General features: G+C 37.6%; 1 protein-coding gene across 10 annotated transcripts in view; it reads left to right on the forward strand.

Annotated features, from left to right (window-relative positions):
- The window catches only part of ACBD6 (acyl-CoA binding domain containing 6), a 213,247-nt gene that overhangs the window by 160,092 nt on the left and 38,602 nt on the right, over nt 1-14,553 (forward strand). For 4 of the 10 annotated variants that reach the window (XM_055319242.1, XM_055319241.1, XM_055319243.1 and 1 more), the window contains 2 exons: nt 10,739-10,845; nt 12,396-12,442. The exons of the other annotated variants lie outside the window; for them this stretch is intronic. In XM_055319242.1, the coding sequence (XP_055175217.1) occupies nt 10,739-10,845; nt 12,396-12,442 (154 nt within the window). The remainder of the gene's footprint in view (nt 1-10,738; nt 10,846-12,395; nt 12,443-14,553) is intronic. 10 annotated transcript variants of the gene reach the window in all.

A 14,553-nucleotide genomic window follows, 5' to 3' on the forward strand; every position in this document is an offset into this window, starting at 1 on the left:
AAGTCCCACATCAGGCTCCCTGCGTGGAGCCTACTTCTCCCTCTGCCCGTGTCTCTGCCTCTCTCTCTCTCTCTCTGTGTCTATGAATAAATAAATAAAATCTTTAAAAAATAAAAAAATAAAAAATAATAAAGTTCAGTAGAACAGAGAAAAGTATGTGTGTGGAGGGTGAGCATCAATCCAAGTTCTCTAAGGAAAAAACTTTGGCCTGCTAGAAGCTCTAGAAACACAATAGCTATTGTACAGTTAAATATAAATAATTTAAGATGGAAATTCACATTGAATTATTATGAATAAAATTCACATTGTATTATTTGGTTCATAATAAAAATCATTAGGATTCAGTAAATCTGGGCTCTGTATGCATATGTGTGGGAAAAGGGCTGTCATGTTCTGGTAGAATTAGTAAGGCCAGTGAATGTAATTACTGTCACAGTTACCAGTAATACTGTTAACTTTTACAGTGACTTGCTTCTTGTTAGAGAATCTTCTCCCTTGCTCAGCCATTCAGCACCCAATATTACTCTGCAGCATTTAGCTTTTCTATCTAGCATTTACCACCACATGTGAAATAGGAGAATCCTGGCCATGAGGGTCAGAACTAGGAATCCAACTAAGCAGAAAAGGTTCTGTCAGATATGGCATTCAGGAAGGCTAAGCAGTTAGCTACAGCAGAGCCTCACATCCAGGAACTTGGGCTGTCAGCCAGAGTCCTGTCTTCTGATCCTAAGGCAGGGATTCCATTCTCTGTCCAGTTTTATTACCTCGTAGGTTTGAGTAGCCTTGAGCTCATTGATTCAGTAAGCATTTCAGCATTTGCTCTAGTTAGGTTCTGATCTACACCCAGTAGGTAGTTACATGACTGAACCCTTCCTGTGGTATAACTGCACCTCAGCCTGGAATGACAGACACGTGTGATGATACAGCAGGATGACTGCCCTCAGAGAAATGCACATGGAGGGATTGCGGCTGCCACAGCAGAGAAAACCATTGGTCTCTGCCCCATGCTTCTCAGAGGTGGTACTTTTGCTTACCTACCTGACCTTTTTATACTACTGGCCACTCTTTCCTTGACACTCTCTTGCCTTGGCTTCAGGTGTGACCCTTCCTCCCACCTTTTTGGACCATTCCTTATCAGGCTCGTTTTCTTCTGTCTGCTCAGGCCTCTCTCCTAAACTCTGGATTTGTATTTTCTGTTAGCCTCTTGGACGTTTCCATGTGGGTTTGGGGGTCAGAAAGATGCAGGTTCAAATTAGGATTGAACTGCTTATATATCATGTGACTTAGGCAAATTACAGAATCTCTCTGACTTTCATTTCCACTTTTGTGAAATTTGGATAATAACCTACTTCAAATGAAGATTAATTATATGTGTGAAAATGCCTAGCACAGTTTTTGCCACACAAAAAAGTAAGAAAAATAAGTTTTTCTTTCTAAATTTTTATCAGTCCCTGTGTTAATTGTGAATATAAGTAAACAATAACAAATACACATACAAATATGTGATGATTTAATGAATAGACTAACATATAATCAAAACCATTTTAGCAGGGCTTTGCTGCTGCTTTACTGTTGGACTAAAGGCACAGATTACCTTAAAGCCAGAAAGTCACAAAAGTACCTCTAGCAAATGTAAAGGAATTGGAGAATAGCTTCACAATACTGGCATACTCCATTTTATTGCACTTTGAAGATACCATGTTTCTTACAAATTAAGGGTTTGTGGTATCAAACAAGTCTGTCAGCACCATTTTTCCAACAGTGTTTACTCACTTCGTGTCTCTGCGTCATATTTTGGTAATTCTTGCAGTATTTCAAACTTTTTATTATTCCTGTATTCATTAGGATGATCTGTGATCAGTGATTTTAGATGATACTCTTATAATTGTTTAGGGGCTCCATGAACCATGCCATTTACAGCAGCAAACTTAATAAATATGGTGTATGTTCTGACTGCCCCCACTGACTGGCTGTTCCTCCATGTCTCTCCCTCTCCTCGGGCCCTTCTATTCCTACTCGACAGTATTGAAATTAAGCCAATTAGTAACTGTACAATAGCCCCTAAAAGTTCATATGAAAGGAAGAGTCACATATCTCACAAAGAGTCACATCACTTTAAATCAAAAACTAGAAATGATCAAGCTTGATGAGAAAGCATGTTGAAAGTTGAGATAGATCGAAACTTAGGCCTCTTGTGCCAAACAGCCAGGTTGTGAATGTGAAGAAGTTCTTGAAGGAAATTCGTTGCTCCACCGAACACACAAATGATAAGAAAATCAAAACAACCCTATTGCCGATACAGAGAAACCTTCAGCGATCTGGAGAAATCAAACCAGATGCAGCTTTCTCTTAACACCAATCCCAAGCAAGGCCCTAATTCTCTTCAATTCCATGATGGCTGAGAGAGGTGAGGAAGCTGCAAAAGAAGAGTCCGAACTAGCAGAGGTTGGTTCATGAGGTTTAAAGAGAAAAGCTGTCTCCGTATCATAAAAGTGCAAGGTGAAGCAGCAAGTGCTGGTATAGAAGCTGTGGCAAGTCATTCAGAAGATGCAGCAAAGAGAGTGAATATAGCTACACTAATCAGATTTTTTTTTTATGATAGTCACACACACACAGAGAGAGAGAGAGAGAGAGGCAGAGATATAGGCAGAGGGAGAAGCAGGCTCCATGCACCGGGAGCCTGACGTGCGACTTGATCCCGGGTCTCCAGGATCGCGCCCTGGGCCAAAGGCAGGCGCTAAACCGCTGCGCCACCCAGGGATCCCCCCTAATCAGATTTTCAGAGCAGACAAAATAGCTTTGTATTGGAAGAAGATCCCATCTAGGACTTCCAGAACTAGAGATGAGAAGACTGCCTAGCTTCAAAGTACAGGCTCACTTTCTTGTCATGGTATATTGTACCTGGTGACTTTAAGTTGAAGCCATTGTTATTGACCATTGCAAAAATCCTAAGGCCCTTAAGAATTATGCTAAATCTACTCTGCCTTTATGCTCTAAAAATGGAACAGCAAAGCCTGGATGACAGCACATCTATTTACAACATGGTTTACTGAATATCTTAAGCCCACTGTTGAAACCTACTGCTCAGGAAAAGATTCCTTTCAAAATATTTCTGCTCATTGACAATGCACCTGGTCACTCAAGAACCCTTGATGGAGATGCACAAGATTAATGTTGTTGTCATGTCTGATAACACAACATCCATTCTGCAGCCCATGAATCAAGGAGTAATTTCAACTTCCAAGTCTTTTTATTTAAGAAATACATTTCCTAAAGCTATAGCTGCCATAGATACTGATTCTTCTGATGGATCTGGCCAAAGTAAGTTGAAAACCTTCTGGAAAAGATTCACCATTCCAGATACCATTGAGAACATTCATAATTCATGGGAAGAGGTCCAAATATCAGTAGTAACAAGAGTTTGGAAGAAGTGATTCCAACCCTCCTGGATAAGTTTGAGGGGTGCAAGACTTAAGGAAGTAACTGAAGATGTGTGGAAGTAGCAGGAGAACTAGAATTAGAAGTGGAGCCTGACAAAAACACATATAGATTAGTGGAACAGATAGAGAACCCAGAAATGAACCCCCAACTCTATGGTCAGGTCAGCTAATCTTCGACAAAGAAGAAAAAAATATCCAATAGAAAAAAGACATTCTCTTCAATAAATGATGTTGGGAAAATTGGACAGCCACATGCAGAAGAATGAAACTGAACCATTCTCTTACACCATACGCAAAGATAAACTCAAAATGGATGAAAGATCTAAATGTGATATAGGAATCCACCAAAATCCTAGAGGAGAACACAGGCAACAACCTTTTTTGACTTCAACCACAGGAACTTCTTACAAGACACGTCTATAAAGGTAAGGGAAACAAAAGCAATAATAAACCATTAGGACTTCATCAAGATAAAAATCTGCACAGCAAAGGAAACAGCAAAACTAAAATGCAGCCTACAGAATGGGAGAAGATATTTGCAAATAACATATCAGATAAAGGGCTAGTATCTAAGATCTGTAAAGAATTTCTCAAACTCAATACCTAAAAGACAAACAATCCAGTCAAGAAATGAGCAGAAGACATGAGCAGACATTTCTCCATAGAAGACCTACACATGGCCAACAATCCCATGAAAAAATGCTCCACATCACCTGTCATCAGGGAAATACAGATTAAAACCACAATAAGATACCACTTTATACCAGTGAAAATGGCTAAAATTAACAAGTCAGGAAACAACAAATGTTGGCGAGGATGTGGAGAAAGGGGAACCCTCTTGCACTGTTGGTGGGAATGTAAGCTGGTATAGCCACTCTGGTGAACTGTGTGGAAGTTCCTTCAGAAGTTAAAAATAGAGCTACCCCACGACCCAGCAATTGCATTACTGGGCATTTACCCCAAAGATACAGATGTAGTGAAATGAAGGGACACCTGCACCCCAATGTTCATAGCAGCAGTGTCCACAATAGCCAAACTGTGGAAGGAGCCACGATATCCATTGACAGATGAATAGATAAAGAAGATGTGATTATGTGTGTGTGTGTGTATATATATATATATATATACACACACACACCACACACACATATATAAAAAAATATATATATATATATAATGGAATATTACTCAGCCATCAGAAAGGATGAATACCTACCATTTACATCAACATGGATGGAACTGGAGGGTATGATGCTGAGTGAAATAAGTCAATCAGAGAAAGACAATTATATGATTTCACTCATATGTGGAATATAAGAAATAGTGAAAGGGACCATAAGGGAAGAGGGGGAAACTGGTGAAAAATTATAGAGGAAGACAAACCCTGAGAGACTCCTAACTCTGAGAAACAAACAGAAGGAGAGGAGGAGATGGCGTAAATGGGTGATGGGCGCCAAGGAGGGCACGTGATGGGATGAGCACTGGGTGTTATACTATATGTTGGCAAATTAAATTTAAATAAAATAAAATGCTAATGATAGCAAAAAAAAAGTGGAATCTGAAGATATGACTGAATTGCTACAATATCATGATCAAATTTAGCTAATTTTTTTAATGGATGAACAAAGAGCATAGTTTCTTGAGATGGAATCTCCTTCTCTGAAGTAGGATGGATTCCTTCACAACTTTATGAAGATTATTGAAATGACAACCAAGTATTTAGAATATTACATAAACTTGGTTGATAAAGCAATGGCAGAGTTGGAGAGGCTTGACTCCAATTTTGAAGTTCTGTGGGTAAAATGTTATCAAAGAGCATCGCATGCTAGAGAAATCATTCATGAAAAGAAGAGTCAATCAATGTGGCTGACTTCATTGTCATATTTTACGCAGTTGCCAGAGTTGCCACAACCTGCAGCATCCACCACCCTGCTCATTGAGCAGACATCAACATCAAGGGAAGACCCTCCACTAGCAAAAAGGTAACTCACTGAGAGCTCAGCTAATAGTTAGCATTTTTTAGCAGTCAAGTATTTTTTAATTAAGGTATGCACATTTTTTAGACATAATACAATTAAGTATTTTTTAACTAAGGTATGCACATTTTTTAGACGTGATACAATTGCACAGTTAATAGACTACAGTGTAAACATAACTTTTATGTGCACTGAGAAAGTAAAATTTTTTTTTACTTGCCTTATTGCAATATTCACTTTAAAGACAAACCTGAAGTCAATTACTTAAAGTGCAGCTTATTCTTAAGCATCTTGAAGTATTTCCCTATGTAGCGAAAGACAGTGAGGCGATTGAAGTTTCATTCCACTTGTATTGTGTTAGAATAGACATTACAGAACTAAGTCAAATTTGAAAGTTCAAATTCATAAAAATGGCTCTGCAAAATAAAAAGTAAAAAAGAATAAAGTAAATGGGGAAAGGGATAAAAAGTAAGATGCGCCCTACAAATTTAACACATCATCAGATTTTTGTGGCTTTGTGAGTTTTTCAAATATATATTACTGGAAAATTTATTTAATAAAATATACATAGCATAAAATTAACCATTTTAGCCTTTTTAAGTAAACAGCAACGTTAAGTATATTTACATTTTGTGCCTTCGTCACCACCATCCATCTCCAGAACATTTCCCTCTTCTCTAGCTGAAATTCTGTACCCATTAAACATTAACTCCCTATACTCTCCTTCCCCCAGCCCCTGGCAAACCACACTCTACTTTCTGTCTCCTAAGAATTTGACTATTGATATCTCATGTAAGTGGAATCATACCATATTTGTCGCTCTGTACTGGTTCATTTCATTTAGCATAATGTCTTCAAGGTTATCCATGATATAGCATGTGTCAGAATTTCATTTTGTTTTAAGGCTGAATAGTATTCCATTGTATGTACACACCACGTTTTGTTTATCCACCCATCTGTTGATGCACATTTAGGTTGTTTCTGCTTTGAGGCTATTGTAAATAATACTGTTACGAGCATTGTACAAATAACCTATTTGCACAAATAGTGTATAATGGTGTACAAATAACCTATTTGTGTACATGCTTTCCTTTCTTTTGGGCAGATACCCTGAAGTGGAATAGCTGGGTCAAATGGTGATGCTGTTTAATTTTATGAGGAATTGCCATACTGTTTTCTACAGCAGCTACACCATTTTATATTCCCACCAGCAGTGCACTGGGTTTCCAGTTTCTCTACATCCTTGCCTACACTTATTATCTTCTGCTTTTGACAATAGCCATCTTAATGAGTGTGAGGTGATATCTCATTGCATTATCAGGAAATTTTAATATTTAGCAGATAACTGACTGAACACTCAGATTAAAGGAAAGCCTGACAAATAATACAAGCTGTAGAATGATAGAGTTCTCTATATTGAGAATACACCTATTTATTACTTTCAGTTTTTTATGGGAATAGATATCTACAAGTCATCTATATTGAATTCCATAGAATTGTTTATCATGTTTAAGAGAGTGATTACTAGGGCAGCCTGGGTGGCTCAGCAGTTTAGCACTGCCTTCAGCCCAGGTTGTGATCCTGGAGACCTGGGATTGAGTCCCACGTCGGGCTCCCTGCATGGAACCTGCTTCTCCCTCTGCCTGTGTCTCTGCCTCTCTCTCTCTCTCTCTCTCTCTGTGTCTCTCATGAATAAATAAATAAAATATTTTTTTAAAAAAAGAGAGAGTAATTACTAGAAATTTAGCACAGACTACCGTAGGAATAAAGGCAACAATACAAACATAAGAAAACAGTGCCAAGATTATTAAGTTTAACTCAGATATTTTTAATTAAATAATCCATGGCTTGGATGGTACAAAATACCAGATGACACAAAAGAAGTATAAGCCATGGTCCCAGTTCTCAGGTTGCTGACTGATGAGACAATAAAATTCATTCAACAGCAAGAACAGTTGTAAGCCAGAATGTAATCAAGTGCCATAACAAGAGATACTCTGAAAGTACTTTTTGAAGAGGTAATGGGAGAGGAAGGGGGGAAGAGAGTGGTAAGAGCCACAGTAGTCAGAGACCTCTTCAAGAGGGAATTGTGGCCTGTCATGAACTGTAAATGCTAGGTAATATTTGGCCACAGAGGTGGGGACAGAGAGAGGCAGCAGAGATCTAGATTTGTGTTTATAATGAAGAATAATTGGATCAAGTGGAGCCAGACCATGGATTAAGGAATTTGTGTGTTTGTGTGTGTGTGTGTGTGTGTGTGTGTGTGTGTGTAAAAGGAGTGACAGTTGGGGTCCCTCGGTGGCTCAGTTGGTTAAGCATCTGCCTTCGGCTCAGGTCATGATCTCAGGGTCCTGGGATTGATCCCTACATCAGACTCCCTTCTCCACAGGGAGCCTGCTTCTCCCTCTCCCTCTGCTTGCCACTCCTCCCGCTTGTGCTCACTCTCTCTCAAATAAATGAATAAAATATTTAAAAAATAAAAATAAAAGGAGTGACAGTTGTTTTTTTAGAATGATTAATCTAGTGACAGTGTACTATTACTAGGGAGAAAGACAACAGGGAGGTTTTCTTCACCACCAGTGAAGACGTCATTGTATTAATTCAGATATGAATTGATTTATATTTGGGTATTAATGACAGAAGATATGAATAAATTTTCCAGATATCAAAAGGAAAACTTGAACCAGGGTCCCTTAATGGATTAAAGTAAGGGGTGCTGGAAGGAAATATTAAAATTAGGTGTCACTGAAGAAAGTTGAAACATCTTTAGTTGCACTGTTATTATATAGCCTGGTTGATCATATAAAAATTACTCAGTTGTTGAGAGGGAATTGGGAGTGAGGAGAATGCAAGTAGAAAAATATTTGATATGATTTTATAATAGCTTAAAGATTTCAAAGTGAAAATCAGTTTTATGGTGACATTCAGAGGAAAAGCTGGGGACAATCTGAATTATTTTTAAAAGATTTATTTATTTGAGAGAGAGAGGGAGTAGCGGAGGGAGAGAGAGCCTCAAGCAGACTCTGCACTGAGCATGGAGCCAAATGCAGGGTGTAATCTCCCAAACCTGAGATCATGACTTGAGCCAAAACCAAGGGTCAGACACTTAACTGGCTGAGCCCCAGGTGCCCCAACGATCTGAAGTATTAATAAAACTTTGTGAGGGATAAAAAGAGGAGCTAAAAAGAATAAAAAATCGTTTAATCTCAGATGAAAGAGAGGCCCACTAATAAATGAGAGGGTATGAACCCAAAAAAGCCTAATGATTAACTGAAGAATTTTAAACCCATTTTTAAAAGCTGACTTCACACAAGAAGTGAATTAACTAAAATTAGTTAAAAAGTATAGAAATAATTTGTTAAGTGATGATGACACTGCTCTAGCAATATCCTAAGGCAAATAAAAAACTCAAGAAACATTTTACCTCCTCACCTATAAATGATATTTAAAACACAGCCTTCTTAGTGAATAAAGGTAATTTTCAAGTATATTTTTGATCTGTAATGTGTTTTGTTCTATTAACTTGAGAATTAGAAAAAGGAAAAGAAAAATTGAAAAAGCAAAAAGAAAGCTTATTTCCATTTTATCTGTTTATATATTGTCCAATAAGTCTCATAAATTTTTAGTAAAAGCAGTGGGATAAATGTAGAAAGTAAATGTTTAGAAGGCTATGGACTACAGAGCTGACAAGAAATAAGCAATATTTGTATATCAAAAATATCTATACTGTTTAGAAATTAGCATTTGGACTGAAGTTTTTAGTTAATGGAAGGGTTAAGAATTTGTCACAGTTTCTCTCTTCATTTTATGCCATGCGGTTTTATTCAGGCACTTCAGTGTTCATACTGAAACCTACCAGTCTTGATCTCATTTTGTGAAACCTCTCATCCCAGGCAAAATTCATTTATGCTCTGTGTTAACTTGTACACACATATCTTGGATCATGCTTCCTTTAAAACTTCAAATTCTGAAGTTTCTCTAGATCATTCATTCTTAAGTATAAGCCATTCTCAATTGTGATCCTACACTTCATGCCTTAACATGCCTCCCACCTCAACCTGATGCACTGAAGTTAATCATTTCAGTTCATCTCATGGACCAAGAAGGTGGGAAAGTGGTATCAAGACTGAGACTGGTTAGAGCTCCTTGAGTTTCCCTGCATGGTCATATTTGCTAGAGAAAGACACCATTGTTCCAGAGATAGCTGCTCCCGCCCTATCATCAAGATTTTATTTTTAATTTATCCCCCACACACACATACCCAAAAATTGAAAGGTAACTAAGCCTTACCATATTAATATCTCCATCCCTTTCTTTCATTAGTTCTTCATTTGTGTACTTATTCATTCAACAAATGTTTACTGGCTGCCTATAATATGCCAGGCAGCAAATTTTCATACTCTAATAGAAAGTACATTTTTATTCATATAAGTATGTATGTATTATGTATGATGTATTTATTTTTAAACATTTTATGTATTTATTTGAGAGAGAGAAAGAGATCACAAACAAAGGGGAGGGTTAGAGGGAGAAACAAATTCCCCTCTGAGCGGGGAGCCCAGTGCAGGGCTCGATCCCAAGACCCTGAAATCATGACCTGAGCTGAAGGCAGGCCCTTAACCTACTCAGCCACTGAGATGCCCCTCATGTCAGTATTTAAAGACGCAAGTGCCAAAGGAAGAGGCAGTCTCTAGGCCTCCTACTCAGTCATCTTTGTAGGCATGAAACTCCTTGGGATGAGGAATTCAAGGACTATTAAAGCAGTTGTTTTATGTTTGGAAACATCTTTCTATTAGAAAATTCTGTATTTGACTCCCTGGAATTTTCTCATATTCTTCCAAGTTCTGCAGTGTACCCATGTAACCTTGTAAAAGCAAACCTAATTCCTCTGCTTTTAGATACTCTCTTTCATGCCTAACATAACATAATTGAAAATTATTATACCATCTGACTGAAACCTTTTTAAAGCTCTTTGTATATGCTTTTCACAACAATTTTCACACAGATTCAATACTACTAACACCAAGGAATCATCCAACCCAAACGGAATAGCCCTGTATTTTCTTTTTCTTTCTTTTCTTTTCTTTTTTTAAATTTTATGATAGTCACAGAGAGAGAGAGAGGCAGAGACACAGGCAGAGGGAGAAGCAGGCTCCATGCACCGGGAGCCCGATGTGGGATTCGATCCCAGGTCTCCAGGATCGCGCCCTGGGCCAAAGGCAGGCGCCAAACCGCTGCACCACCCAGGGATCCCGTTTTTTCTTTTTTTTTTTTTGCACAACGTATTACCACAAAATAATACATGTTTATTTAATCTCACAGACTCCATGGGTCAGGAGCTGGGGCATGGCTTATTTGGGTCTTCTGCTCAGAATCTCTCCAGGCTGCATTCATAGTGCCAGCCACGCTGTGTTTTCATCTGGAGCTTGGTTGGTATTGTCCTCAGGTTCATTTAGATGATGGGCAAAATTCCCTTACTTGTGGTCATGGGACTGAGGCCCTCCCTCGGCTGGAGGCCGTTCCTCTCCACAGGCAGTTTCCAGCCTGGTCACCATGGCTGTTGGCTTTAAGGCCAGCTCTTTCTAAGCTGTCTCTGCCCTCCATTATGGAAGTAGTATCCCCTCATATTCACAGATCCTGGCATCCTGGTCCCTCAAGGGGAAGGGATTCTACAAGGGCCTGGGTCATCGAGGTCATCCTGAAATTCCTCCTGCTATCACTTTCCTCATTTTAACATTGTCCCAACAATTAATACATTATAAAATTAAATTTGTTTTTGAGTAGCTACATCAAACTGACTGAGCTTATTCCTGCTAAAGACCCATGTCTTCAATTTATGCCTCTCCTAAGATATGCTCCAAACTGTGGTTCATGACTACTTGGTCCTTAGTACAGAATCTTATATTTATCTCTGTTAAATTCCATCTTGTTACATTCAACTGACCTAGCCTGTCAACATTCAAAACCTGTTTCTCACACAGTATGCTTACCATATCTTAACTTCAAGTGGATTTCTAAAACTAGCTTCAGAATTCTAAATTTCCAGCAAATACTGCTAATTTTCAGGGAGCTGCTACAGGCCAGACTTTGCTATATTATAAAATAACGTAACTTTGAAAAATTCAACATGTTTTATTTTTACTTTATAATGGTAGTACCTGCTCACAGATATATAGAAAAGTAAAATGAAAAAAACCTACATAAAAAAAAAACAAAAAAAAAACCCTGCATAGACATATATGTACTATATACAATATAGATTTTATTTTATTTTTTTAAAATTTTTTTAAAATTTATTTATGGTAGTCACACAGAGAGAGAGAGAGAGAGGCAGAGACACAGGCAGAGGGAGAAGCAGGCTCCATGCACCGGGAGCCCGACGTGGGATTCGATCCCGGATCTCCAGGATCGCGCCCTGGGCCAAAGGCAGGAGCTAAACCGCTGCGCCACCCAGGGATCCCAATATAGATTTTAAAAAACATCTTCAATATACCATATTCTTGTTTCACATAGTTGAGATCTTTAGAAACATTTTTGATTCTTCCATTTTACACTAATAATACTGTGATGATTTTCTAAGTTGTAAATACTTCATGACCATCATTTAAAATTGCATAATAATCTCAACAAATGTATTATTAACTTTTTCTATATTGTTAGGCATTAAATTATTAAATTGTTCCCAGTTTCATGCTATTCTAGGTAATACTAGAATTATTTTTTCCACAAAGCTTTTAAAATATTTGAAGTATTTTTTAAAGATAGATTCTAGAAATGTTAAACCAGAGGCAGTGACATTTTCTGAGTGTTAGCTTATTTATGCTCTTACCAACAACAAGTGAAGTGCCTACCTATTTCATAGCACCTTCTGTGGGTGGGGATGTGTTTTGTGGATGTACCAGACTATGAAAAATTTTATTGTGAAAGTAACAAGTGAGTATGAACAGAAATAATCATTTCTTGGATTTCTCTGTTGTAGGTCTGATTATTTACCATAAAAGAGGTTTAGAATACCTCTATTCTAAGGTACGTATAGTATTATAGAAACAGTAATGCGGTAAGCAAAACACCCTTCAGGAAAAGCAGCTTTGCTCTGATGCGCACCCTTATGTATGCTAAATGAGCTTAGAAAGTTTTTTTTTTTTAATAAGCTACAGCTTCTCAAAATATGCATACTTGAAAAAGTACAGGAATGAATTGAGGAGAAGTAAAGATTAGTGCATAGTCCTGAGTGAGGAGTAAGATTATTCACTCTCAATGTGCTATATACAGTATGGTTAATTGGAATTGCACAAGCATGCTGTATGTGAGGCTATAACCTTCCTTACTTAGTGTCTTTAACCTGCAAAAAGTGAAAATGTAACCACTCTTCTCCTTCCTAGTGTCTATTTTTGTTGATTCCCCTTTCTCCTTTTCAATATATTTGAGAAAACATGGATTTTGAGGTCAGAAAAGCCTGGGAACCTTGGGTAAGGTACATATAAACTCTCTGAGTCTTATTTACTGAGTTTGGAAATGGGAATAATAATGTTTATGTAATAGGGTGGTCGTGAGGGATTAGAAGAAATGTTTGCAAAACTTTCAGCATACAGTAAGAATGTAGCCAGAGTTTGTTCCTTTTACTTTCCATACTCAAAAAAATTTGCAACTAACCCTTTGGCAGTTAAACATTTTAGATTAGAATTGGTTTCAAATAGCTGAACAGTTATATTCTGCTTTTTATTTTTTGGCTGGTTTTCTCTAAAAAATTTTTTCGAACACATTGTATACTTCATTGCTTCTTTCTTAAATTGTTGTGCAATACCATTGGTATTTATAGGTAGTGTGAAGCATAGGGCTAAAAAGCTTCTCTTTCTCTCTTGAGATTGCTAAAATCTACTGGTTGGCACGCAGCCCAGCCCACTTTATGGCTGGCTATTCTCTGTGGTCTAAAATGTCTGCAACTTGCCACCTCTGTCACAGCTTCCCATTTCTGCTGGCTGCTACTGTTGCTGCTCCCATTCTTTCTTCTAATTGCTATCAGTTTTTGCTGGCCCTCTTACCATTTCTCTTCTCTACTCCTTGTTTTCCTTCACTTTTCACTTTCCAGGTCTCTTCAGTTTTGTATTGCATCTGATAGTTTATAGGCAAATTGGCCATTCATTGCTTTTGCAAACTAGATAGAAAAATCCTTCTATCCAGTGAGCTAGCTGGTCGCAACATGTTTAATGTGGTCCTTATCAGCATTTTCCCTCCGTGCAGTGAGGTCCTTGAGAATGCTAAAAAGCAAGTCCTTGGATTAGTGAGGTATGACTATATTTGGTTTTCTTGCAAATCATTTATTTTTCTTTAGTCTTATTTAGCTTTAATTTTATGCAAAGTTTTGTGTTAGATATGATGGTAATAGGGGCCTCGCAAGTTAAAGTATGCCATGGTCCTTCAAAAGAGCAGGGGAACACATATTCACAAATAAGACAAGGTAGAGAAGGGAGGAGAGGGACAAAGATTTAGTTAAGGATTGGGAAGTCTCAGAGTTCTAGCAAAAGTTCCAAAAAAGAGTGATTGCCTTTAAGTCTAGTCTCAGAGTAGTGGGTAAGAGTTTCAAGTCCCTGCCAGAGTCAGAACAGAGAAACAGACCAGATAGAGGGGAGCTTTCATGATTCTCTCCCACTGTAAAAGTAATGATAGAGCATCAGTGGGATCATGGGCACATTTTCCCTTTTCTTATTTAAGAGTCTGGGTCTTTAGATTTCTTGTATTATTTTGTCATTCATTTGTATTCCTTATAAATTTTTATTATTGACTTGGAAACAGAAAGGAAATGGAGGTATAGTGGAGAGGTTGTATATTTCTATGCTTTTATAGTCTGAATTTTAAGCATGGCTGAATTTTTCTACACTCTAACTTTACTATATGATTTTGTTTATTTTAATTCAACTGAGTATTTTTATTTTACCCTAATGTATGATCCCTTACAAAGATTTCAAATGTATAACCAATTTTATCTGAATTGTTTTTGCTGCTGTTTATAACAACTCTATATTTATTAAATTTGAACATTTCTTTTTAAGCTAAAACAGAAAGGAAAGGCATAAATAACCATGACAAACAACCTTTTCTGGTGTGGTCATTTGAAATGAAACAACCGAAAAATTTAA

Source organism: Nyctereutes procyonoides, unplaced genomic scaffold (genome assembly GCF_905146905.1).
Source record: "Nyctereutes procyonoides isolate TBG_1078 unplaced genomic scaffold, NYPRO_anot_genome, whole genome shotgun sequence".
In the NCBI taxonomy this organism is placed as follows: domain Eukaryota; kingdom Metazoa; phylum Chordata; class Mammalia; order Carnivora; family Canidae; genus Nyctereutes; species Nyctereutes procyonoides.